General features: G+C 49.6%; 2 protein-coding genes across 16 annotated transcripts in view; one reads left to right on the forward strand and one right to left on the reverse strand.

Moving 5' to 3' along the window:
- The window catches only part of KIAA1614 (KIAA1614 ortholog), a 33,120-nt gene extending 25,549 nt beyond the window's left edge, over positions 1 to 7,571 (forward strand). For 2 of the 12 annotated variants that reach the window (XM_073216837.1, XM_073216840.1), the window contains 3 exons: positions 883 to 1,010; positions 1,721 to 1,905; positions 6,329 to 7,571. In XM_073216837.1, the coding sequence (XP_073072938.1) occupies positions 883 to 1,010; positions 1,721 to 1,905; positions 6,329 to 6,522 (507 nt within the window). In that variant the 3' untranslated portion in view covers positions 6,523 to 7,571. The other 10 variants (XM_073216836.1, XM_073216841.1, XM_073216838.1 and 7 more) reach the window with 10 other exon arrangements.
- A 3,226-nt stretch (positions 7,572 to 10,797) lies between these two features.
- STX6 (syntaxin 6) overlaps positions 10,798 to 24,819 on the reverse strand; it is a 38,447-nt gene continuing 24,425 nt past the window's right edge. Inside the window, exons 6-9 of one of the 4 annotated variants that reach the window (XR_005062074.2) lie at positions 23,827 to 23,933; positions 22,376 to 22,463; positions 19,979 to 20,073; positions 16,316 to 16,357 (exon numbers count right to left, since the gene is read on the reverse strand). Coding sequence is in view for 3 of the 4 variants with exons in the window: in XM_037021118.2 (XP_036877013.2) it covers positions 16,087 to 16,357; positions 23,827 to 23,933 (378 nt within the window). In the remaining variant the exon portion in view is untranslated. The other 3 variants (XM_017657062.3, XM_037021118.2, XM_017657070.3) reach the window with 3 other exon arrangements.

Genomic DNA, 24,819 nt, shown 5'->3' on the forward strand with positions numbered 1-24,819 from the left:
TACATCTAATATTTGTCTAAAAGTCTGCATCTTTCTGCTTCCATCTCCACCCACCCCCAACCAGAGTAGGCTCCTCTTTGAGTCAGTTTCTACAACATAGATCTGATCTTGTAACTTCTGATTAATAGCCCTCAGCAGCTCCTTACCAGACCATGTGAGGTTTTTCCAGGTCTGGCCCCTGGCTCTACCCTGTCTTTCCTCACCACTGCAGCCTAGCCACCCAGACCGTGTGTGTGTTCCAGAACACACCATGCTTCCTCTCATCTCTCCGTGTCTTTGCATATGCTGTTTCTTCTGCCTGAAGCGCCCTTACCTCTGTCTTCACCTGGAGAGTTCATGCTCCAAGCCTTGCTCAGGTGTCAGTTCTAGTGACACCAAACCTTAGGCTAAAGTCTCTGTGCTCACTGCCACCCCCTATCACTGGGTGAACTCCTTGGATTTTTGACTTGTCCATCCTTTTAAGCACAGTGTTTTAAAGTACATACTTAACGTAAAAATCTTTGAGCATAAGTGGTCATGAAAGGGGTACTAAAGAATCACAGAATATTTAAGATTTTAACTCTAAAATTGTGTTTATTTTCTAATTAGTCTGTGTTCAGTTTTTTCTTAATTATGAGAAAATTTGTTTTCTTAATGAGATCATTCATATTCTAGTGCTAAGTTGTTATTTCAGCCAAAGTTTTTTAACTGAAGTTTCAGATCACCTATAGAGGCCCATCTACTTGAGTAAATTATGATTCTTGTTGAGCTTTTTGAAGTAATGACAAAAGCTTGTACCCTTACTTTCTTAGAGGAAACTCAGGTTGACGGCTGGAGTCAGGTTTCTATCAACCTCTTGCCAGGTGGCGTTTCTCACCTGCAATACTGGACCTTTCCCACCAGGGGTCACCCTCCAGCCAACATCGGAAAGCTGCCTCCTTTCAGAACCTCCATTCTCTGCTGAGCGGCAAGGTGGACCGGTCCAGCCGCTACCTGGTAGGGGAGCCAGGAGAGCACAGTGCAGCTGGCCGGTAAGAGGGGACAAGTGGCTTGGAAGACGAACTCAGAGCATGGACAGTGGGGCTGTAGCTTCACTCCTTTCCGCCTCAGGGGCCACGAAGTGTTGGAACCCCGACCTCAGTGCCCTTACCCTATACACCTGAGCTCCAAGAAGATCTGGGGTTGGTGGAAGGGGTAGTGGGAAGATTTGATGCCTGCTTCCCACTACTATCTAATGACATCTTAAAATCAGAAAGTTCAGAGAGCTTCCTTAGCCCAGTTAAAAATCTGATTAAAGTTCCAGAGACAGGGCCCCCAGAGAGGCCCTTGGCCTGTGACCCTGCTGGAGAAATCCAGTGCTCTCTGATGAGACCCTGTAGGTTAGCTGCTCTTACCTGGGGCTCCATCGAGGGACATCAGGGAGTTTGTTAGTGCCTGGAAATTTTATATGAAATTATCCTTTTCATCAGATTTCTCAGAGAGGTCTCTACAGTCCCCCAAATTAAAAACCACTACTCTTGGGAGGGAAGGGGGCTTTTAGTTCTAGCAAGCTCTGAGAAGCCTCAGACAGCTGCGGGAACCTGCCAGTCTTAGCCCTATCAGGCTTTTTTTCCTTGCTGAGGTCAGTGGAGCCCCAGCCTCCACCACCAGTCCAGAGGCCTCAGTCATCTTTCAGCCAGGGAGAGGCTGGGCCCCAGTGCTGGCCCCCTGTGCCCTCACTCTGCCTCTGGTCCCCTCCCAGGCCATCCAGGGCCCCGCCCCGGCGTGCCCTCAGCGTGGAGGACGTGAGCGCCCCCAGCCTGGCTCGCACCGTGGGACGCGTGGTGGAGGTGTTCCCTGATGGCACAAGCCAGCTGCTGCTGCAGCGCTCCCCCAACGGCACTTTTGGCTTCTGTGTGGCCTCTGGGGCCGGACGCCGGGACTCAGGTATGCTTCCTCCCCTTGCTGGGCTCCACAGCCCTGGGGCCTCAGTAGTCCCAGCAGTGCCCTTGGCTGTCATTTCTGGTCTTTGGCTGAGCAGGGGAGCTCAGGTCTCAGGGAGCATTTGAGCAAAAGGGCTGGGATTCTCCCCTTAGGGTCTCTTCAGGAAGTCAGGTGTGGGGCTGCTGGAGCAGACACAAATGACAGGCGTGACCCACTGTCCCCCTGCTGTCTGCTGATATCTCGAACTTAGAATCTTGAAGGCTGTCTTTTCTTTGGTGAGCTAAAAGGAGAGTGATTGTGATTGCTGGTTCTCAGCCATCCCTTTGATGTGGCTGATGTGTTTAAGGGGATCCCTTCCTCCGGCGCCAAGTATATCTGGGCACGTAGAATGCACCTGCCTGTCTGTATGTCCAGCTCCCTCTTCCAGGGCTGGCTCTTGAGGGTTGTATTCCTAGAGCTCCCAGCTCCAGCCCCTGGCTGGTTGCCCTCTAGATCTAGCTTCAACCCTGGCAGGGTCAGGGAGGGGCTCTGGGCACCCTTCTGCACTCTGCCAGTTCTCGGCCCTGCCCTGGGAGTCTTTCAGGGCAGAATTACTTGCTCAGGCCTTTATCAAGGTCTGTGGGCCAGAATCCATCTCAGAGAGAGGGAGGGACCTTGAAAGCGATTTCCCAGATAAGATGAGTAGAGAAGGAAGACAGGTATGCCAGGGGTGGGAAGGCAGGGAGGAGAGGAGAGAAGGGAGAGAGGCACGGAGAGATGCGCTTGGGAGGCAGCCCTGGCGGGGCTCTGTCAAGAAAACTTTGGTCCTGTGCTTTGAGCTCCTAAGGCAAAGTTATTTAACCTAGAAAACAACCTGCCTGCTGCCAGCTTTGCAGATGACAGCCAGTTCCTGCATCTGTTCCGTGATTCGTTATTTCAGCAGTCATGTGAGCGCCTGCTGGGTGTTGCAGATACTGGGCATACAGCAGTAAATGGAACAGACAAAATACCTGCGCCCAGGAGTGCACTGCCAGTGCGGGAGATAGCCTCCTATATACAAATGTATGTTTTTACATATTACCCATTAAATGTGTTAGATATTGAAGAGACTAAGGAACAAACACAAACAAGGCAGGGTGAGAGCCCAAGAGTGGGGAGTAGGCCTGCAGGCAGCTTTTCTGGGGAGATGCCATTGGAGCAGACCCTGGGTGTTGGGGAGTGTGCAGTGTCTGGGGAAGGGCAGTCCAGGCAGAACGAAGAGCAGTGCAAAGGGGTCGGGGTGAGCTTGGCCTAACGGGGGAACTGCCAGGAGGCCTGTCTGGATAGAGCAGCGAGGGGAGAGAAGGCTGAGCTCAGTGGCTTGGGCTTCCACACCAGGTGGGTGGAAGGCAGCGGGGCCATGGAGCAGGGACTGACCCACTCTGGTTCACACCGTGGGCAGGGTCACTGACCGGCGGCTGTGTTGAGAACAGACACTAGTGGGATGAGGATGGAACCAGGGAGACCGGTTTGAAAGCTATGTCAGTAATCCAGGGAAGACCTGGTGGTGAGGGAGATGGAGAGAAGGGCTGGATCTGGTTGATTGCAGGTAGTTCTGACGCAGTTTGCTGACGCAGTTTACATGAGTGTGAGAGGAAGACAGGACAGGCTTCTCCCACTGTGGACATCAGAAGCACAGTGTCTGTCCTCACACGGAGATGGCATTTGTGAGTGTGTAGAAAGCACACTCACATTATATGTGTTAGATATTGAAGAGACTAAGGAACAAACACAAACAAGGCAGGGTGAGAGCCCAAGAGTGGCGAGTAGGCTGTCTGCCTCTCTGCTTATTCCTTTAACTTCCTCTCTCCTTAGCTGAGGGGTAACAGGGCCATCCCGGAGAGGCACTGGGAAGGCACAGAGCCGTGACAACAGCATGGTTATACTGCAGTGCCTCTGTTGGCTGTGTGATGTTCAGCAGGTCACTTACCTTTTCTGAGCCTCTGTTCCATGGTCTGTAAAATGAAGATGATAAAACCTACCCAAGAAGAGTCATAGGAACATTCAGGGAAGCACATAGGAAAGTGCCCAGCACTTTGCTTCCCTCCCCTCTTCAGAAAGAGAATGTGTATTTGGGGAGAACTCCAGGCAGGAACTGGCATACGCTTATCATCTGCCAATGTGAGATCATATACAACAGGGAGACAGGGAGCTGTACTGTGCCCTCCATCCTCCCCGGAAGTCCCTTTGGCCCCTTTGCAGGCAGTTGGAGCCCCTCCCCTGTCACCTGCCATGGAGATCTCATCGGCAGGGTATCTAATGACCAAGGGCTCCTTGGGCTCTGGCCTGGCCTGCTCCCCCAGGTGCCCTCTCTGGGGTAGTGCGGGCTCTTCCCTGTCCTGCCCAGGTGGCGCTCTGCTCCTGCCCCCCAGTTGGCCGTTGGATGTCATGCAGATCCCCTTTCCTCAGGCCATCCTTCAACAAGCGGAGGGTCACTTCTCCTGGGTCTCGGAGGGGCCGTGAGCTGAGGCTGGTTTGCATTCCTCACTAAAACATCGAGATGCTGGTGTTCAGTTGCTGGCTGTCACATCTGATTCTGTGAAGCATGTGAGAACCGCAGGCTTTGCCTTCTGCTACTAACTCCATACAACGTAGAGATCATGCAGCCTTAACAAAGGCATTTCCAGCAGACAATAAATGCCTACATGAGCAGTTTCTGTCGTATTTCTGTCATGACTTTTAGTTGTGAAACCCACCCCGAGTCTCCCCATGTCTGGCATGACATCAGCGTCTGTCTAGCTCTGGCTGCATTCTTTAGGGTTTCTCACTGCTCTCCACCTGCACAGCCCGTCCACAATAGCAGCTGACTCTGCAGGCTCTGCCCCTCGCGTCCTCACCCGCCTCCCCAACATGCGGACAGGGTGGGCAGACAGTTAAAACACCCAGATACAAAAGGCAAAAGGCAGGAGCTGAGAGAACAGCCCTGTGCCACCAAGATGGAGGACTTGCCATATTATGAGGGAGACAGCCTTGCAGGAGAGCTCAGCCTGGCCAAGGAGCACTGGAAGGGAGCCAGGGAGGGGGGAAGTGTCCAAAGATCAGATTTGCTAAACCCAGAACTACAAACCTTCAGGTGCTTTGGGGAGCTTTCAATGCACTTGCAAATCAAAATTTCACTTTTCTGTTAGGGCCAGAAGCTGGGCTGAACAAAAGCTTCTATGGGGCTGGGTGGGCTGGAGAGATGATGGCCGACTAGTCAGAGCCAGCGAGCCTGAGCTGGGGAGCAATGAGGGGCCCCAGGCAGTACTTAGCTCTGGGTGAGCTCTGCAGGTGTCCAGAGCTGCATGTCCATCTGTATGCTGCACTCCTCCAGGGAGCTGGCCATGGGCTCTCAGATCCCTCTGTTCATGAGCAGCTGGGGGATAGGCCGGGGGGCCAGCTTTCCCTGCAAGAGCCTGAGCCTCCTTTAATCTCAGGTGGAAGCAGCTGAAGGGGAGTTTGAAACAATTTAGCTGAAGTTGAGGCTAGAGGGACTCCCTCAGCTGGTCTCCACTGTGTCACCAGGAGAGCCCAGGGGAACTCGGCCTCACCAGACCGAGGCCCCCCAGAGCCTGCCCCACTGATGGGTGCCCCGAGCTGGACGGGGGCAAAGAGGAGAAGCAGGTTGTCTCCAGACTCACACTGTCCCTTAGAGACCTGGGAATGGTCATACTGGCCAGGCAGGGCCTCAGGGGTCAGTGGTGGGGAGATGCTGGGTGAAGAAAGGAAAGTGAGCCACCATGGCTTTCAATAGGGCAGAAGAATTTTTATGTTTTCTGGGCTCTTGCCCAGATGCCTCCAAATCCCAAGTGTGGAAGACATATCAGAGGAAAACTGAGGCCAGGACTAGTCTTAGACAATAATATGAAGCAAACCAGGTTTGCATTTGAGCTCAGCCACATTCGGTACCCCAGTGATACCCTCCCACCACGCCAGCTACTTGGGGGCAGCAACTGGGCCTCGTTAGTGAATCCCACTTAGCACAGTGTCAAGCATGCACTAGGCCTCTTTTACTTTTGTAAACATTATTTTCTTCCCTATTCTACAATCAAAGCTTATCTCAGAAAAAGATCAGCTCATTCACACTAGGGTAGACATGAATAATAATACAGCTTAAAGCATTATTTTTGCACTAGGGAGATTTTAAAAGAGGAGCTCGAGAAATGAAGTTACACCATGGGGGTGGTTGTAAGGCCAGCTGTAATTGTGAGGTGGAATAATGAGTGAGTGAGTGAATGAGTGAGTGAGTGAGTGAGTGAGTGTGTGTGTGTGTGAGTGAGTGAGTGAGTGAGTGTGTGTGTGTGTGTGTGTGTGTGTGTAGAAGGGCCCTGTCTGAGCACCTGCCCCCACCATTACTTGGTCAGCATTCCACAGAGATGCAGGTCTTCGATCTGGATTTTATGTTGAATTCTCCTGTTTTCCATCGCAGGGTTCTACGTGCAAGAGATGGCTGATGCGAGCACGGCGAAGCTGTACTCCGGGCTGCTGGGGGTGGGAGATGAGATCCTGGAAGTGAACGGGGCCAAGGTTGCAGGGCTGGGCTTGGCTCACATCAGGGAGCTCCTGGCCCACTCGGCGACTTTGTCAGTTCGTGTGCTGAGGCAGAGGCCTGTCCCACGGTGAGCAGGCTGCCCTTGCCCTCACTCTCATCCCCTCGGAAGCCCTGAACTGCCCCTGGGGAGCGGCTGGGAACGCCCCGCACAAAGCTGGAGCTGGACGCGGCCATGGTGGCATGCAACTCTGCGGCTGCAGCAGGGCTTCCATGGTGGGACCACCCCAGGGAGATGGAAGGATCCTGTTTATGTATTTTATTTAAGGATATTAATTTATGTGGCACTGGGGAAAGGAAATAATGAATGTCCGTCTGTGCCCAAAGTGGTGTCAACATCTTCCCGCACCTTCACTGGCAGGGGGAGGAGAGGTTCAGCGGCCCGTCAGTTGATCGCTGAGCACTCCCTCGTCCCCAGGTGCCACCCCACTCTCTGTCACAGGCTCCCGCAGCCTCCCACACAGCAGAACCCAAGGGAGTGCCTGGCCATGCTGGCCTTGAGCCAGTCTCACTTCTCTCATTCCTCCCATTTGACGTCTTTGCTCTTTTTCCAGAAATAGGCAAAGTGTCCTGGAGTAACAGCCTTATGGCCACTGACCATATATTCCAAACCAAAAAGGAGAACATGTGGTTTGGTGTGAGAACATCTGCGAGATTGTTACCTGCTAGCCAGAATATTAAGAATTTCTGGGAAATTTTTATGATATATATATAAGGTTGAAGGAAAAAAAAAAAGAAGCTGAGATCAGGGAAGTGCAGCCACGGCCAGTGGGACTGGCCAGCCCAGCCCCACCCACACCGCCCCTGCCCTCTGCTCCTGCCCAGAGCCAAGGCCGGAGCTGCACAGCCTGGCCATGAGGGCCTCCGACTTCCTTCTGTTGAGTTGGACACAGGGCTGCAACGGCAGCCAGGCGGTCGCCAGCCATGGCCTCTCTGCCCTGGCTCCCTGGTGGCTGCTGTGGGTGGTTCAGCCACCAGGGACCTGGCAGGGCCCAGGCAGGGAGATGGGCTGCCCCACTCTGGTGCTTCCTGCCCTAGGCCTGAACAGTGGCCCAAAGGGTTGGGGCTCTCTGGGAATGGACATCTAGGAGTCCACCTTAAATTATTAAAAAGCAGATCGGAAGCTTCTCCTACTCTGAGTTGCTAAATTCTGGGCTGGATGCTCCCTTGACCTTTAAGCTGAGGGGAAGGGAGAGGATGCAGGCATAGCAGTGGGCTGTGTCCCACATGCCAGAGGGGAAAGTTGGGGTGGCCTGGGGCTGGGGTGACAACTAGGGCAGATGTAGGAGCCTCCAGAAACAGTCCTTTGGCTGTTAGAGTAGCCCCGGGCAAGAGGCCTTTAGGAATAGGAGACAGTGGAGTGAAGAGCATTGGTTAGGTGCAGTGGCAGGGGAGTGGGTGGCTCAGGCAGTTTTAGGATTTGGCTGGGTGCCCCCTGTGCCAAAAAACACACAGCCTTCAGCAGAATCTGGTTAAAGTGTCACAGCAGCTTTCTGTCTCCAGGTCACTGAAAGAGACATGTGGCTTGAGGGAGAGTCTATGGGGGTGGGGGGCAAGCTATCCTGTGCACGGCCTGGTGACGGCACCTTGCTGAACGAGCTGGAGCTGGGGGACCTGCGCACGCAGAAGGGGTGCAGGCCTGGGCGGTCATCAGGCACCGTCTCACACATGATGAGGGAACCGCAGACATGGCTTGAATTTTGGAAGTCAAGGTTAAGCAAGGAATTGAGGGTGTGCGGTCTGTGCCTTCTCCCAGCCTGCTCTGCCTGCTTCTCAAATATTCCAGAGCTCTGTTGAGGACGTAAGGACACAATCCTGAATCCTTACGGCAACTCTGCGGGGGAGGGATACCTGGGTTACAAACCAGGGGTCTGTGACTCAGAGGTTAAACTTCTTATCCAAGGTTACACAGCAAGTAGTGGAGGCAGGATTTGAACCCAGCTCTCTGCACCCCCCAGGTCTCATCCATCCACCCCCTGGTGCCCTGGGGGACACACTTCATTTGGAGGCCCAGGAACAACTGCTCTGGGGGCACCGGCTGCGGGGTGGGGTGGCCAGTGGACGACTTGGGCAGGTGCAAGGGTCTTTGCTCCAGTTTTTCTTTGGGAAAATGGGGCTGGCACTCCGGAAAAGGGAGGGGCGGGCAGATCACTTTTGAGAACCGCAGGCATAACCCACTCGTGGGTCACAAAATCTATCTTATAGGTCACTTCCAATATTTAATGAAAAAGTATCAGTGCCTCGCACAAGGCAAGGGTAGGTTTTGTTTGCTTACACATGCTAGTCCTGCATTATGGTTTAAAATGCTACTGTGGCCTTGCTCTGGAGGGGGGCAAAGACTGCACGCTTGGCTCAGGCCAGGCAGGCAGGCAGGCAGAGGAAACCACCCCGGCCTCGAGGCTGGCCTGAGTGTGCCTGGCCTCCGAGGGAAAAGAGGCATCCCTGATCCTACATCCCTCTCCCCAAGGGAAGGCCCGTGTCCCAGGGGGCGGACTGCAATGGCATGACTGGACTTCCTGGTCCTCCAAACTGGCCTCGGGACAGGGAGGTATTGATGGGCAGCTTTGTTGCTGGTTCTCTGATTGGGTGACACCCCAACTCCACGCAATCACTCACAAAGCTAATTCCTGTGCCTTTGCTGGAAACCCTCCCCCTCATCCACCCACGGACCCTTGGCAGCCTTGGACATAGTGGCGGGAAGTGCTCCATGACACCTGCATGCCGACTCTAGCTGCCTCCCCTTAGTTACCATAGAATCTGGTACCAAGGCTCTTCACTGTGACTCTTTGCACAAACAACTGCTTGTTTATCTTCCACAAACTTACCTGTCAACAACTGGACTTCCCTGGACCTCTGCCCAACCCATTGCCCACCCCAAATCTTCAGGCTGATTCTGGAGCTAATTCAAAATCCCTGCCTTCCCCGGCTGCCCTGCCCTCCTTCCCATCCTATGTGAAGTTTCCCTCTTTCCTACAGAGCCAGAGCACCTGCTGAGAAACGGCAGCAGTCTTGCTTGGCAGGCAGCTCTGTCCAGCTTTCTCAGGCTGTGGGTTTGGCCAGGTCGGAGTGCTGGGCCCCGAGGAAGGGCTGCTGGCATTGGCTTGGATACACTTCCCATGGAGCCAGCCCTTAACAGCTGCCCGGCCTGGAGGGTATCAGCTCCCCCGTGGATACCAGGCTGCCTGCTGGGCCTGCTTTTGTCTTGTCCTTCCAGTCTGGGCTCAGGCCCCATTCACAGTGTGGAGCTGCCCTTAGGGGGCTGGCCAGGGGCCAGGCACTCGGGAGAGTCCCACCCTTCCTTTAGGATGCCACATCCCCGGGGTGGACACTACAGCTGTGAAAAGAGACAAACCGTTGTGCCAAGGGCTACAGTGGAAGTCCCCGGCAGGAGGCCCCACTTCACCTGGGGAGCAGAAAGGCTTCCCAGAAAGCCCACCAGCCTCCATGCGGCTCTGGTGTCATCTCAGGAACCAGGAATGTTGGCAGCTGTGGGCACTCACAGCAGCGTTCGGATGCCACAACTAAGATTCTCATCCTGGTCTCAAACTGCGTCTCCAGGCTTTCCTGAGTTTATAAGAACTTCATCTCACTTACATTTGCACATTTCCAGCCAAACACACAAAAGCTCCAGAACCTTTTATCAGCAAGGTTCACTTGCCTTCCCTTCGGCTTTACCATTTCTCTGGGTAGAGACAGGGCTTAGTGGAACACCTGCTTGCCGCCACTGCAGTCTGAATGGCATCTTTCTTTTAAGGTAGGCCACGTACTGATCCAGTCAGACATGTGTTCTCACGTGACTTGGCCACTTCTTAGTTGTATCCTTGGGCAAATTTAATTGCCCCACACCTGTTTTCAAGCATAAACTAGGCCTCACCAGTTGTCCCTCATGGGGTTGTGAGAATTAAATGAAACTGGGGTTTGTTCCTGATGCTGAGGTCATCACCTGCTGGCGTATCAGATTTGCATCAATGTTGGCCAGAAGTGTTAGCTACAGATGAGACAGAAAATTTGAGAAATTTGCTCCAACACTCAGCGAGGGGGGAAAGGCTGAATTTCTCTTCTGTTCTAGCCTCTGCTCTTCCATCCTCCTGTCCCACCTGAAACCCTGAGCTACAGAATATTTTGAATACACAGTGCAGTTATTTTGGGGTTTAAGAATTCACAGCGCTTGCTCAGAAAGCACAATTTCTAATACAGGCCTTTTTCCCCCGACCCTGGGCACCCAAGTACATCCACTCTCATTCATGCGGGTGGAGGAGGGGAGAGAGCTGTGTTTAGGCATGAAAAGAACTAAAAACATAAACAAAACCAGCCAACCCAACCAAACAAAACACCACGTGGGGCAAAGCTCATGGTCTCTGTTTTTCTTTAATACTGAGCAATGTTCTTTATACAGCTGTAACATGATTCCAAGAGCAGAAGTAAGAAACATTACTGACAGACTTCAGGGTGTAAAAATAACACTTTGAAGGATAGCTAGTTGAGATACTTTTTTTTTACACAAGTATTTTAAAAAAGTTTTCAAGTTCATAGTGTCATCAAAATTTGTTTAATGTCAGGATTACAATCAAAACCATGGAAGATGTTTTATTTTGCAGGGATGGCTTACTGCAGCCTGAATCCCTTGATGCAGTAGCCATGGTTCTGAAACTAGGGTAAGCATCAGCCTCTCCCAGAGGACTTGTTAGACACAGCCTGCTGGCCTCACCCTCAGAGTGTGTGATTCAGGGGGTCTAGGAATGGGGCCTGAGAATCTGCATTTCTAACAATTCCCAGGTGATGCTGCGGCCGCTGGTCCCACACCACACTTGGAGACCCAGCAAGCAGAGGAAGCAAGAATCTATGTACCTGTGGTGAGGGCTGTAAGCGTCTCGCTCCAGGGTGGGAGGAGGAGCACCATCTGGAAATCACCCAGGTGTCTCCAAGGCCAATTCTTGGTCTCACTTTAGCTTATACCTTCTAGTTACTTAAAAATACAATGGTATGGGTTATTTATCCTTGGAAGAAAAATACAATGGTTTAGTCCTGCATATCGCCACATACTATACACTTTAATTATACATATTTCAGGCTACAAATGAGCCAGGGAAAGTATATTTCCACATATAAAAATTGAATCTATGATCATATACAGTCTTTCTTTGGCCCTTTCCTGGTTTCCAGGCCACCCATCACCCTGGGCAGCCTCCTAGCCTGGGTTACTTAGGTTGTAATCACATTACACTCACCAGCAGGGACACCTGGCTGGCTTCTCCTCACCCTGCACTGATGACAGGGCCCAGATACTTTATTTTCCTGAGGATCAGGAATTGTGTCTCTCCCAGAACAGACTTCAACTGCCGGGCTGCAATTCCCAGCCATCACAGGGTCTCTGCAGTTTCTTCAGCGCAGGAAAGAACCCTGCACTTGGTCCCAGCCCAGGGCTGACAGAGAGCTTGGCTGAGTGGAGCGCTGGCAGCTGTCAGGGAACAGGGCCTGAGCTCTGGTCAGCGAACACTGAAGCTGGGTGCTCTTACTGCTAACACCCCCTGGATAATCAAGTGGCTTGTGGGTTTGGTGACTCATACTCTTAGACAAAAATGATAAAATACACTTTCTTACAAAGGTCTTAGTGCAGCTGGCAAACCAGGTTCATGCAATGTGCCTGTGAAACCTGAGCAGCAGGGCAGGTCCCTGGGGCAGTCCCTGTCTGCGCACCTCCGGGAAACCACATTTCTGCACAAAGCTCATGTCCAAAGGGAAACAGCACCAACACATCAACTATGGCAGAGAAGCCAATGTTCTTTCTTCCTCACCTCCCCAAATACTTGTATTATTACTGAGCCTATAATAGAATAAAGAACTCCCAAACATATGTAGATTGCAACAACTTGACCACAGTACCAGTCACTTCCAGAGCTTCAGTGTTTGTCCAAGTGCAAAAAACACCCAACTGTGGGGCTGAGGGGTGAGCATGACAAGGTATTACCTGCCTACCTTCAGCTGCGTTGCTGAGACAAGCCTTTCCCAGACAGCGGATGGGCTCCCTGGCACCAGGTCCATGATGCAATGCAGCAAACGCCTCCTGTGTCTCCTGGGGGAGTGGCAACCGTTTCATCAACACCAGACAGCAGTTCCCCAGTGAACATTATCAAGTGACCACGGTGAGGACACCGTCCATATTTATGGCCTTATGAGAGGAAGATCTACCTATTTTAAACATAAGCATATTTGTGAAGGCTGGGAGTTGTGTAAGGGCAGCTGGACATTACAGAGACCACTTCCTCTTATTAGGGCTGCCTGGTGATTAAACTGCCCCTCATGCAGAAGCAGAGCCCAGGAGGCCTCACAGGGCCTGTCAGTGGGGCACTGGCTGCATGAACTGGTCAGGGAAGGCGCAGAGTGACGGGGGTTGTAAGTCTGCAAACCATTTGGTTTCACATTTTCTCTGCTCGTGAGGGACAAAGAATATTCTTTAAAAAAAATTATTCTTAAAAAATCTGGGAGGGAAAGAAATGCCAGCGAAAGGACAAAGAGGGAGCATTGGAGACAGTGCTTCCATATTTGAGAAATTCAGTTCTCCAGACAGTCCGAATTTTGTTTTATTTACCAATTCATCCCTCAGTACAAGGAAAAGTCGAACTGCCCGGAGTCCACAGAGTTGAAAAGCAACTCATATTTATCATTCAGTTCTTAGATCTTCAAATGCTATGAATTCAGTAGGAAGGTAATGGTTTCGCTTTGCAGCCAAGGGAAATCATCAAAAGAAAAATCTTGGCTCCGCCACCTTCACTTACAGAAGGTAAAACACTTAACAGAGACAGATTTCTGTTGGAGTTAGACTAGATTTCTCTTCACAGCCCTTAATCTCACGAGGTGAGAAGGGTGGGAGTTGCCAAGTAGCTGGCTACCAGACCCATCAGTCTGTTTAACTCTGGCTAAAAGCAGAGAATAACGGGCAAGTCACCAAGTTTCTCCCCCTTCGGCTCTGGCGTGAAGATCCTCATGCCACACAGACACTGAGGCTTCCAGTTGCCACACGGAAGCAGGCGCACGGACAGCGCTGTGATTCTCCAGGCCACGTACAGAAAGACAAGATAAAAAATTAGGACTGAAGACTAAAGGCATTTTGGTTTCCCACCCTGGCAAACTCTCAGTGGTTCATTCCCCCAACCAACCCCCCAAATGAGTTGACTAGTAAAATGACCTTCCAGTGAACAGAAATTGAGCTCCTCTGTTATCCATCACTATCTGCCAATTCTTTACAAAGACGACTATGGGACGAGGTGCAGAAGGAGGAGGAAAAAAGTCCAGCTGCCTCAGGATGTGCCTCTAAGTGGCATGGGGGCACCACTGATGAGTACTGCTCTCCCTGTTCTATGAGCAAAAGGCCTAGGGACCAATTGGGTGCCCCCACTGATGAGGAAATTCTTGTCCTTAAAAATAAACCTAAGCTGCTTGCCTTTCTCTTTGCCTGCCAGTTTGGAGTGAGTGGACGGCCTTTAAATGTACACTCGTTTGTAGTGATGCCCAGTCACTGGGCCAGCCGTTACGCGTGGAGCAGAGCCAGCTCTGGCAGATACATTAGGAGGCCACCTATCCTAGAACGGCTCCTTCGGGGTGGAGGGAGTAGTGGCCCTACAGGGAGAACGCATGCAGTGCTTGTATTTTAAGTAAGCTTTCTCTTTCCAAATAATCCCCAATTCAGCCTCAGCAAGAATTTGGTCTACAAAACCCACTGTTTAGCAAACACCTGAAATTAGTGAGGTCAACATGCTGACTCTAAATATAGCCAAACATTTAGTAATTAATTAAGACTCAGGGTCACAAAACTTGGTCCCTGAAGTCAGGGAAATATCTTACTAATTAATGACCGGGCATATTCCAAACAGGCCCTATGGACACAGACTGTTTTGTGGGACACACTTGATCTGCTAACAGCAGGACAGTAGCATGGCTTTTCAACAGGGCGCTCATATAGTCTGCTGAGGCTAGGTGCTCCTTGTAATGTGGCGAGCAGGCTTACAGTACTGAGACAAGTCCACATATATATTTAACAAAGACTTGTATATTTTAATGCAAATCTAAGGACCATCCTTGTTCTAAGTTTATAGATGATTTGAATAAATCTCAAAACTTTGTAAAATGATAATCTAGTACCCTACATATGAAGCCCTTTGTAATAATCACTTTTTTTTGCTAATTTGAAAAGAACCTACTCATCAAATCGAGTGTAAACATGGATGTCAACCATCTTTTTAGTTTTATAAATCTATATTTAGCATTCATCAACATGAAGACTGACTTGCCTACCATGATCCTAAACATGAGAAAATACCTTTCTTTAAAAAACAGTTACAAATATTTATTAAAAAGTGCAATTCAGAAGTTAGTGGGGCAACTACATCGCTGCAAATCACTGAAAAGTGGGGGAGGGGAGTCCAAAAGAACAAAAACCCATGAAATACGACCAGGAAAACAAAAGTAAAAAAAAAACTAGTGTGCTGGAGCATGGACCCCTAAAGATAAGGAAATGACAAGTCTGGCTAGAAGTCTACTCAGGTGTTGCTGCACTTCCTAAAAAGTGCAAACGCCAGAGAGACCCGCAGCTGTACCGCCAGGCTCTGGCTCCCGGCCCTGCTGCTCCGTTACTATCAGGCTACCCACCGGGGCGGTCCGACAAATATCCTATGTACACATGCACATCGGAGGCATTTAAAAAGTCATCAGAAGCTTGAGTTTCAGCTACTACAACTCAATTAAAGCAACTGCTGTTTAAATTTGGATTGGCTCAGTTATTCAGTGGATGATAAAAATCGAGTTGTCATCTTAGGGAAAAAAACCCAAGTTTACCTACCCATTCTTGCCATTACTCACAGGGTAAAAAAACGTCAGGTTCAGAATTAGCCTTTTCTGTCATTACAGTTTTTGAGTAAATGTGGTAATATACTAACCACTCCAATCCCATCCCCTCGAAGTAGAGTACCACAAGAATAAATAAAATAACTGCCACCAAGGCTAGCCCCGGATGTTAACCCAGGAGTGTGCCGCTGAGCTGCTCAGTGGCCATATATTTCAGGGTTGTCCAAAAATACAAGTTGCACCCCCGGGGAGGCAGGAAAGCCATGTGAACGGGGCAAGGCTCTGACTCCGGGGACGTCCCCCACCCTCCCTCAGCTGTGCAAACTCAGGGTCCTGACGCCCTTGCCTCCTTTAAACCACAGGTTGTTAGCACCCCCAAAGCCCAGTGCTTTTCATAATTTTCCATTAGTTATTCCTACCACAAAAAAAATGCCTGGAAAAGCAATTTTACCCCAGCACTAATCCCTGAAAAAACGAATCACTGCATTTTGTGTCACAAACTGCTTCTGGGCCTTTGTCCCCACGGAGAGCCAGCTCTCAGAGGCTGTGGAATGCTACCACAACGGGAAACGAGTCACACCCAGGAGCCTGCATGCCCAACAGGGTCTCCTGGATGGGACGGTGGGGCGCTGCCCAGCACGGGGAAGGGGTCTGAGCAGGAGAAAGGAGCTGCCAAAGGCAGATGATATGAGCAACTGCAAACATCTGTTGAGTCTGCAAGTTTTTCTGGACTGCTCCGAGGCTGTCTGTGGGGAACGCCGTCCAGGGAGGCAAAGCGGTGGCAGGTTGTCCTCAGGTCAGGACAGGCAGTGCCGGAAGCGCGCAGTCCTCCTCCTCTTCCCACGGGCCTTTCCCGTGCCCGGACGAGGGAGCTGTCTCAATTGTGGGGTCACAAAGAGGAAAGTCAAGGCAGGCCGGGTTCCCAGGGCAGGAAGGAGGGGAGGTGGCAACGCCGCCTGCACGGCCGCTCCTCCTCCCCGCCGGTTCCGCGTCACAGCACTAGGAAGAGGATCAGCACGACCAGCAGGATGACAAAGAGGACGGCTATGGCGCACCACTGGCGCCGATCTGGAAGGCAGGGCACGAGGGTTAGCTCGCTTAGGACTCCACCATCCCCAGCTTACAGTCACGTGGAACGTGGGCGGAAAAGGGCCGGCCGGCGGCGCCCACCCTGCTCCTGGCCGGCAATGCCTGTGCTCCCAGCTCCCAGCCCCCTGCAAGCGCGCCTCGTAATAGGGACGTGCTGGGTCTCGGGTCTTAAACTCTGTGCATCTTAGCTTTCTCCCATCTGTTCTGACACTTTCTGCCCTAACAATTTTGAACAAGCACAAAAACGTGGTGTCTGGGTCCACCTGAAAGGCCAAGGGCAAGGAGGCCACCCAGGCCTTGGGGGAATCCGGCTGCAGCCCGCGATCCTGACCCGGACTGCAAACACCACGAGCACCTCACGCCGCCATGCCGGGCTCGGTGCACGGGACGCTGCCTTCACTTGGGCAGATGTGGAAAGAACAAGCCGCCTTCCCATGCCTGAGACCTGCCTTTTCCCACAGTGGGTCAGATAGAAAGGAATTTCACTAGCCTATGAACTTGTAGCACAACTGCTAGAAATAAGAGTTCCATTTAAATAAAAATATAAAGTTATGGCTATTCATCAGAAGTTTATTTGACAGCCTGCCAGGTTAAGCATGCCATAGCTATTTGAGAATCACATTTTAAGAAGGTCTGAATCTAGGAAGACAGATTGCAAAACTTTCCACAGAGCAAGGTTAGGTCCACAAAACTTGGAATTATGTAAATGTCATGGATAGCAAAGTCTTACACTGGCCCAGAGAGCTGCCACCGAATGAGAGTGTAAAGCAAGTAACTTCTTAGCGGTGATCACCTCGCTGTATCTCAGGCAGGCTAGAGACTCACCAGGAACTGTCAGGAGGGCAAAGACCCCAAGCCTGCCTGCTCCTTTTCTGAAATAGGACTACCCCAAAGGGCATGGGGGTTTTGGGGGAGCATAGGGAGGCATGGGGGGGATGGGGGGCAGAGTCAGCCAACTCCAGAGTATTTTTAATCTGTTTAATTATTACCTCAATGGTCAAGAAAACCCTAGTACCTAGCATTCTTTCATCCATTTAAAAATGTTCACAGTAATTTAAACCACTCTTATTAAAATGATTAGCCAACATTCAAGGACAAAATGAGGTAACTGCTTCCTACCACCTCCCACCCCAATCCAGCTATTCTCAAATCCAGATTTCTAATACTGAACAGCTTTCCATCAGCCTCAATCCAACCCCTCCTGTCTCCAATCACTTTCTCTTCTGCAAATGCATTAAATAGTTTTTTTTTAAATCAAGGCACACATCTATTTCACAAGCCAGCACAACCCAGGGATGCTCTTTTAAAGCCATTTTCCTTTGAAGTGGTAAGTTGCTTTTATGAAGCGTGAACAAGGTAACCCTAGGGAGCTATTCTCCTAGCAGACTTCCCCCCAGAAGGGGTGAGTACTAACCACAAGGGCTTGTGATCTCAAGTGAAAAGTGTAACCAGCTTTGCAAGCTCAAAACCTGCCTCAAAAAGTCAGAGAACAAAGGGAACTCCAAGGGTAGTATTTTTCCCTCCCAGTATAATTTTCCTCCCCTAAAGAGAAAAGCTGAACAACAGAACTTTGGAAAGTGAGGGGAAGAAACCCCAGGATCTGCTCTAAAGAATACCGTTTCTTCGGGTAGGAGAATGATGAGAGTAGTGTCTCTCCTGAGTCATCCAACGAAGTAAGGGGGGTGTATTGGCTGATTTCTAGCCAGGAAGCAGCCGGCCAGGTGGAGGGCCCACGTCCTGCCTCTCAAGAACTGGGGAGCCTGTGTGCTCAGTTACTGCCTCACCAAACTTCAGTGTGTCCTGATATCCTGGCTTATGGACCAGCTGGATTAAAAAGCAGGGAACTTTAACTTTCCCAAAAGTCAGGAAAAGAACAGAGACAAATACAAATCGCCTTATCATCAAAGTAAAGTCAACACCATCGAGCAGGAGGGTTTCTTTTGGGAGCAAGCAAGTAAGATCAAAACCACAGGCAAGCTGTCCATAAACCGAAGGGCCTTTCAGGCTAAATGCTGTTTCCTGGCTCTCCTTCTTAGACAAATATAATTAAAGTCCTTACTTTGCTCCCCAAACTTTTCTTTCGGGAGGAAATAGAACAAAGCATAAGCAAGGCTCAGTGCTATTTATACACGCTGAGCCACTTACCACAATGCAAGTACTTTTCTAAATTATTCATACTCAGAATGCTGGGAAACAAGGACACATGCACCTTTGTTCACTTGCTCTTCCCCAAACAAAACTGGTGCTGAAGCAGCTACTTGACTCTGGGACTAATACATAGACTAGTGAGAGGCCTGGTGTTTAAACTGGTTATATAACACTTCATTAAGGCCTTTTTTTTTTAAAGGAGTGGGTCGGGGTGGAAGAGCAGAGAACAGAGAATCATGAAGAAGACTCTGCCAACGTTTTTTCAGGGCCTGAAAGATGAGCTACGCTGGCGCCTGCCCCGGGCAATGGAGAGCCTCCTAGAAGTACAAAGGCAGTTGCTCCTGGAGAGAGGAGGGGGCGAGTCCGGCTCGGCGTCCCCTTTATTTTGGATGTAACAGGTCCTTTGCCTCTTAGGGTGATCTTCTGCCTATTTTTTTTAAACAAATATTTACTAAGTACTAATACATGGGAGACACTGTTAATCACTTACTCATTAATTGTTATTCATTTAATCCTCACAATGACCTTGAGGGGTAGGCATCACCCTGCTTTTCATAGATCAGAAACTGAGCCCCAGGGAACTATATGTAACCTGATGGCGTGTTAAACTGCTGGGAAGCAAATGTCATATATTATGTATTTAAATCTTGCCTCGAAAAGCTAAACTCTTAGACCCTATACCATGCACCTGATGGGAAGAAACCAGCAGCAGAACAAGGTGTTCAGCGAGAGGGGAGGTTCTAACGGTGGGAGGAGTCATGGTTCCAGACGCTGGAGTCGGCCTCACGGAGTTTCTCGGCTCCTCCCTTCACCAAGCCATGCCCACCAAATAAAGAAAAAGAGAGACACTGGACTTCCTTGCATTTAAAATACATTGTTTCTCATGTAAAAAGGGAGATGGATTGCAGTAACAAAAAAACAGAGTCACTGGAACATAATCTTCCTATAGTGACTGATCTGAAAATTGTTCCTTCTTAATCCCCATCCTGGTGCAAATGCTGGAATATTTCACTATGGATTTAAATGAAAACCAGTGAAATGTCTTCAAAGCTGCTTTACTCTGAAAAGATAGTAGTTTTTTCTTTAATTAAAGAAAGTCAATCCAAGAGAAACAGTAACTGTCTTAATTACTATTTTAAAATAACTTCCCTATTTTGACAAACAAGCAGGAAAATAAAATAAAAAGATTTCATAACTGCAAAGAAAGTTGCTCCACCGGGAGCTAAGCCCCCCAAAACCACCAGCCCTGTGCGGTGGCGGCACACACGTGGCTCCCCAAGCAAAGGCCACAGCAGCAGGTAAGGCCCGTGCGCACGAGGCTTCCTGCTCTGACCTGACAGCCTGATCAAACACGTGCCACAGGACAGGGGTCTGAATGGGCGCACCTACGAGAGACGGGCACAGACAGCTTCTAGAATTCAGTAATTCCTAAGCTTTGAGCACCATACATACCGCTGGTCATGTGAGATACTTTTGCAAGCTTCTTCATCACATTGTCCAGCCGAGACTGGGTGCTCTCCAGCTCGTGGGAGAAATCATCCAGCATGCTGGAACGAGAAGGGGGCTGGTAAACACCGCGTCTGGGCAGCGCACTGGCCATGGACTTTAACCAGAGCGAGACCTCAGTCCTCGTGAACAGGAATCGGGCAACATGAGGATGAGAGCCCCCAATCTATTACCCAAAATCCTTGGGACAAAGTATGTTGGGATAAGACACTTTCTGACTTGAGAATCTGGGGAATTTATAAAAGTAGTGGGTTGCATATGCTGTGTGTTAGCCAGCCCCTCAAGCAGGTTGGGGTAGTCCCTGTAATCAAACGTGCTGATGTGTCTATGGAGAAATGACGAGGAATCAGAGGTGCGGTCAGTTCAGGTCAGGGTTTTCTGAAACACGAGTTTGCCACAAACTTAAAAAAAAAAATGTTCGAGAGCTTTCTAGATCTCAGAATTGCCAACGAGGTGGTATGGACCTGAGTTTACAAAAACACAAACTCAGTGGCTGCGCAGCACAGTGGAAAGAAGGCTAATGTGAAGTCAGACAACCAGGCTTTGCCACTCGCCTGCCACGCTACCTTGGACAAGGCCCCCTACAACTCTTTGGGACTGTCTCCTCATCTGTAAAATGGGGTACTCCTACCAGCCCAGCTCCCTGCCAGATTCTGGAGTGCCCGGGAATACAAAGCACTTCACAGTAACAGGTGTCAAGAAACACACTTTACTCAAGTACCGGTCTTTAAAGAACTCTGAGCTTCAGCGTGAAGCTGGGAGGCCTTGGGAGTGACATTCCTGATGGTGGGGTGCTCCTCCTCTACACCCACGGAGACACCAGTGTTTTCCCACAAGAGAAACGGCTCCAGGAGGCTGACACTATTTGCTGTCCAAGGTGCAGCTGGGATGGAAAACACCAAAACACTCTTATGCCAACAGTGTTTATTTCATAAACTACTAAACATTCTACACTTTTCAACTTTGTATTAACATATGATTATCCTGAGGATATAATGTAACATACCAATTATGACCAGAGTTCTTATTAAAAAGGCGTGATTACTCTGTCAGCATCGATGGCAGGAGAAACTACTGGTTTTGGTCTGTGCCCATGGGAGGCACCTGCCGGCCCTGCAGGATTCGGGGTGGCCACCTCCTCATTAAGTCAATTATTAAATAAACCCCGTGTTGACAACAAGATAAATAAGTCTTGCCCCTTGCCTGAATTTTCAGATTGAAACATTTTTAGCTTATCTTAGGTCCTGGTAGCATCTTGGCCCTGCAGCTGGCAGACCTACCCAAGCAGGGCCAAACCCTGGGAAAAACAAGGCCTACTTTTGTGAGCTGGGCATGACTTTTCCTCCTGAAGACAAAATGGGCAAGTCATTTAACTTCCAGCCCAAGGACACACACTAACCCAGCTGCTAGCCCAGGTCTATCAAGCTCAGTGCTGTCCAAAAGAAAGACAATGCGAGTCACAAATGCCGTTTAGTATTTCCTAGTGGCTACGTTAAGAAAACCAATGTGATTATTTTAATAATCTTCTTTACTTAACTCAGTATATACAAAAATATTATTTCAACATGCAATTAGGAAAAAAATAATAAACTACTTAAATTTTTTTTCAATAGTAAGTCTTCAAAATCCGGTGTTCATTTTACACTCAGGGCACATTAAAATGCAGACTGGCCATATTTCCCCAACACAACAGCCGCCTGTGGCTAGTGGCTAGGGTACTGGACAGCGAACGTCAAAGACCAGGAACCACCTTCTTTTCCTTCTAGTTTACACATCACTTTTAATCAAAGTTATACACACACAGATGGAAGAGTTAAATGGTCCCACGAGGACTGTTAGAGAAAACCAGCTCTTCCTGTTTCCCAGGGCAGCTGCTTTCAACCGCTCACACTTTTCTCCATTTTTCTCAGTGATGCTTGCACCTCAGTATCCTGACCCTACTGAGTGCGCCGTGAGAGGCTGGGGCTCAGCTCTCCTCCATTCCGCTCCCCACCTCTGCACCCTCCCCACCTCTCTCCTCCCTTCCTTTCAACACAATCGGTCACAACTTGATGAGTCATCACCTTTCAGGGTGCACAGGGCCACAGGTGAGCAAAAGCTCTCCCCAGCTGGGGTGGACGCGGGCCACTCCCTGGCTCTCCCCTGCCCTGGCTGAGGATTCAGTTTTCTCCAGTCTGTTGAGTCAGTAACCATTTGTCTTTCTACTTTTCCAGGATCTACAATGTTACGGTATTGTTCCTTCTTCTGTGCTCTATGTTCCCACAGGTGGTGTGCCATAAGGAAATCCCTCTTTCTAGTGGGCTTTAGAGAGGGAGCAGAGATAAAAGAGTGCGTTCAATTCACCATCTTCAGCTGAATGTCTGTGCGGCTCTATCATCTACCCAACCAGGAGCAGCTCAGGCGATTAGTCCTTCTCACCCCCAAACTGGAACTGGAGGACAGGAAAGCATTTTAGACAGAAATTAAACATGCATGCCTAGGTTCCTGCTCTTCCAGCTTCCCACCTGAGCTCCCTGCCTCCAGTCTTGCTCCGCGATGCTTGGTTCATCCTCTAAACCACAGACAGACAGATGGGCCCCCCAAAGACGCAGACCTGACCAGGGGATTACTCCCCTCACAACCTGCACTGGTCTGCATCAGCCTTAGAGTTCTAAGCCCTAAGTCCTTAACCCGGCCTCTGAGCCTCCTTGATGCCTCCTTGGCCTCCCTGTCCTGACTTCGGCAGCTCCCCTCTCAGTCCCCGCGCTCGGGACACACCAACCCCCTCTGGTCCAGCCCTTTCTCACAGGTTCTCTTCCTCCCTCCTGGCGGACCTTCCTCTCACCCTCCCTGCTTACCTGCCATCTTCTCCTCCTCCTTCCAGTGAAACCTCTCTGCCCAGGGCCTTAGAACAGGTTAGGTCTGCAGCTGGAGTAAGTTAGGGTTCTCCAGGCACATGCCTTCACAGCTGAGCCCCCACTTCCCTGTCACCACTTAATGACTTGAGCTCATTCACGTAACGTCCATGCTACCCAGTAAACGGTAAACTCTCTGATGGCAGTGACACTGTCTATTTCCTTTATCAATACCCAGGGCCATCCTGTAGAACAGACGCTCAGTTTGAATTTACAATGAATGAGTGCCTAAACTGAACACAAGACTGAGATAGAAGAGTTCCTGGAATATCCTAGTGCACTTTTGTTTTTCAGAAAAATTTCGTGAAATGGTAAAGGTATTATGTGGTAGCATTTAAATTTAAGAATGCTGGTTTTGGTGTCATACTTCAGAGTGTAGAAGGAGATTGTTCCTTAAGGAAACAAATAAGCCCGATTATGCTTTCTTATGTGCCTTATTATTACTTTTCATTTTGGAGAGGGAAGATGTTTTTTTTATTAATTTGAGCTAACTTTCTAAGCTTTTTTTCTTAAAGTTAAAATGCACAGCAGAACGTTTTGTTTGATGTAATGGGAGCATTATGGGATGACGGAGTTAGCTCGTGTCCTGTCCTCTTTGGGACACAAATCCCCACCAAGGTCACGGAAGCCATATCTGTTTCACACTCCCATTCATAATGACACCTTAAGTATCTGCTCAGAGGAACTTGTATCTGTTTTTGCAGATACTGAAAAATTATAATCTTACCTAAACCCCATTGAAAATTATATCTAATAAATTTGCTTCTTTGGGAGAGGCTAGTCTGTGAAACAAACCGTTTTTGGTTTTATTGGCCACGTGACTGTCAGGCTTTTTCGGGGTCCTGTAAGATGGCTTTTCCCTCAATTTCCCTGCAGCAAGAGGGGCGTCTCCTTACTCACACTGCCTGCTCCTCCAACTCCCCTCCGATGCGCTGGGACATGTTCTTAAGCACCCCGATGCTGCCAGAGACCAGCTCCAACTGCTCATCCTGCTGTTCCACGATCAACTGGTGCCAGAGAAATGGGAAAAAAGCAATTAAAACCCATCTTACCTGGTTCCAAGCCCAGCACTGTCGCAGTTGCTAGCTTCTTTGCCAGCCTGGGACAATTCGCATTCAGAAGCGAAGCCCAGAAATCAAAGGCCCAGACACCGCCTCAGTGAACTCAAGCTCACAGGGCTGGGTTGTCCAGCTCTAGTGTCTCCTGCTCATCCAACCTGTGAGGAGTCATGGGGCTCAAAACTACCAGGAGAGATTTGGCCCAGTTGGCTGGACAACAAGGGAACAGACCAGGGCCAAAAGCACCTAAGCAGTGACCACTGACACGTGGGAGGCTTGAAAAGGAAGCCCAAGCCAGGGTCAGGTCTCAGTCCACACTGACTGCCACAGCTTAAATACCAGCGAGTTCCTGGCCAATCTCTGCATGTGGGAAAACTGTGCACACAGAGTCCCTGCCTTACTCCTCAAGGACAACAACTGAGCTGTAAATATTTACTTCTAATTGTGTTCTGGCCTCCTCACTTTTTATTAAAAAAAAAAAGTTTGCTTGGTTAATAGCAATTTAAGTGGACAACTGGTTACACAGACATGGTAATGGGAAAAAGAACAAAAGAATACATAAGCTATATGTATATATAAAACACGATATTTAAGTACCAACAGTTTAAATGGATAGATAATCCTCAAATCCCCAGATATATTATCACTGGCCTCCTTTTATTAATACAACCACATTATCAAAAGCAACTATGCAGACATAATCAACCTCTCTTTCTTCTATCCCTTCACGGCCTCCAAAGCAACCATTTTTACCTATAATGGAACCAACAATAATTTTCAATGAAACAAGGACTCAGTTTTTCTGCAAGTGCCTTTGTTGAAATGAACAAAAACC

Source organism: Manis javanica, chromosome 11 (assembly GCF_040802235.1).
Source record: "Manis javanica isolate MJ-LG chromosome 11, MJ_LKY, whole genome shotgun sequence".
In the NCBI taxonomy this organism is placed as follows: Eukaryota; Metazoa; Chordata; class Mammalia; order Pholidota; family Manidae; genus Manis; species Manis javanica.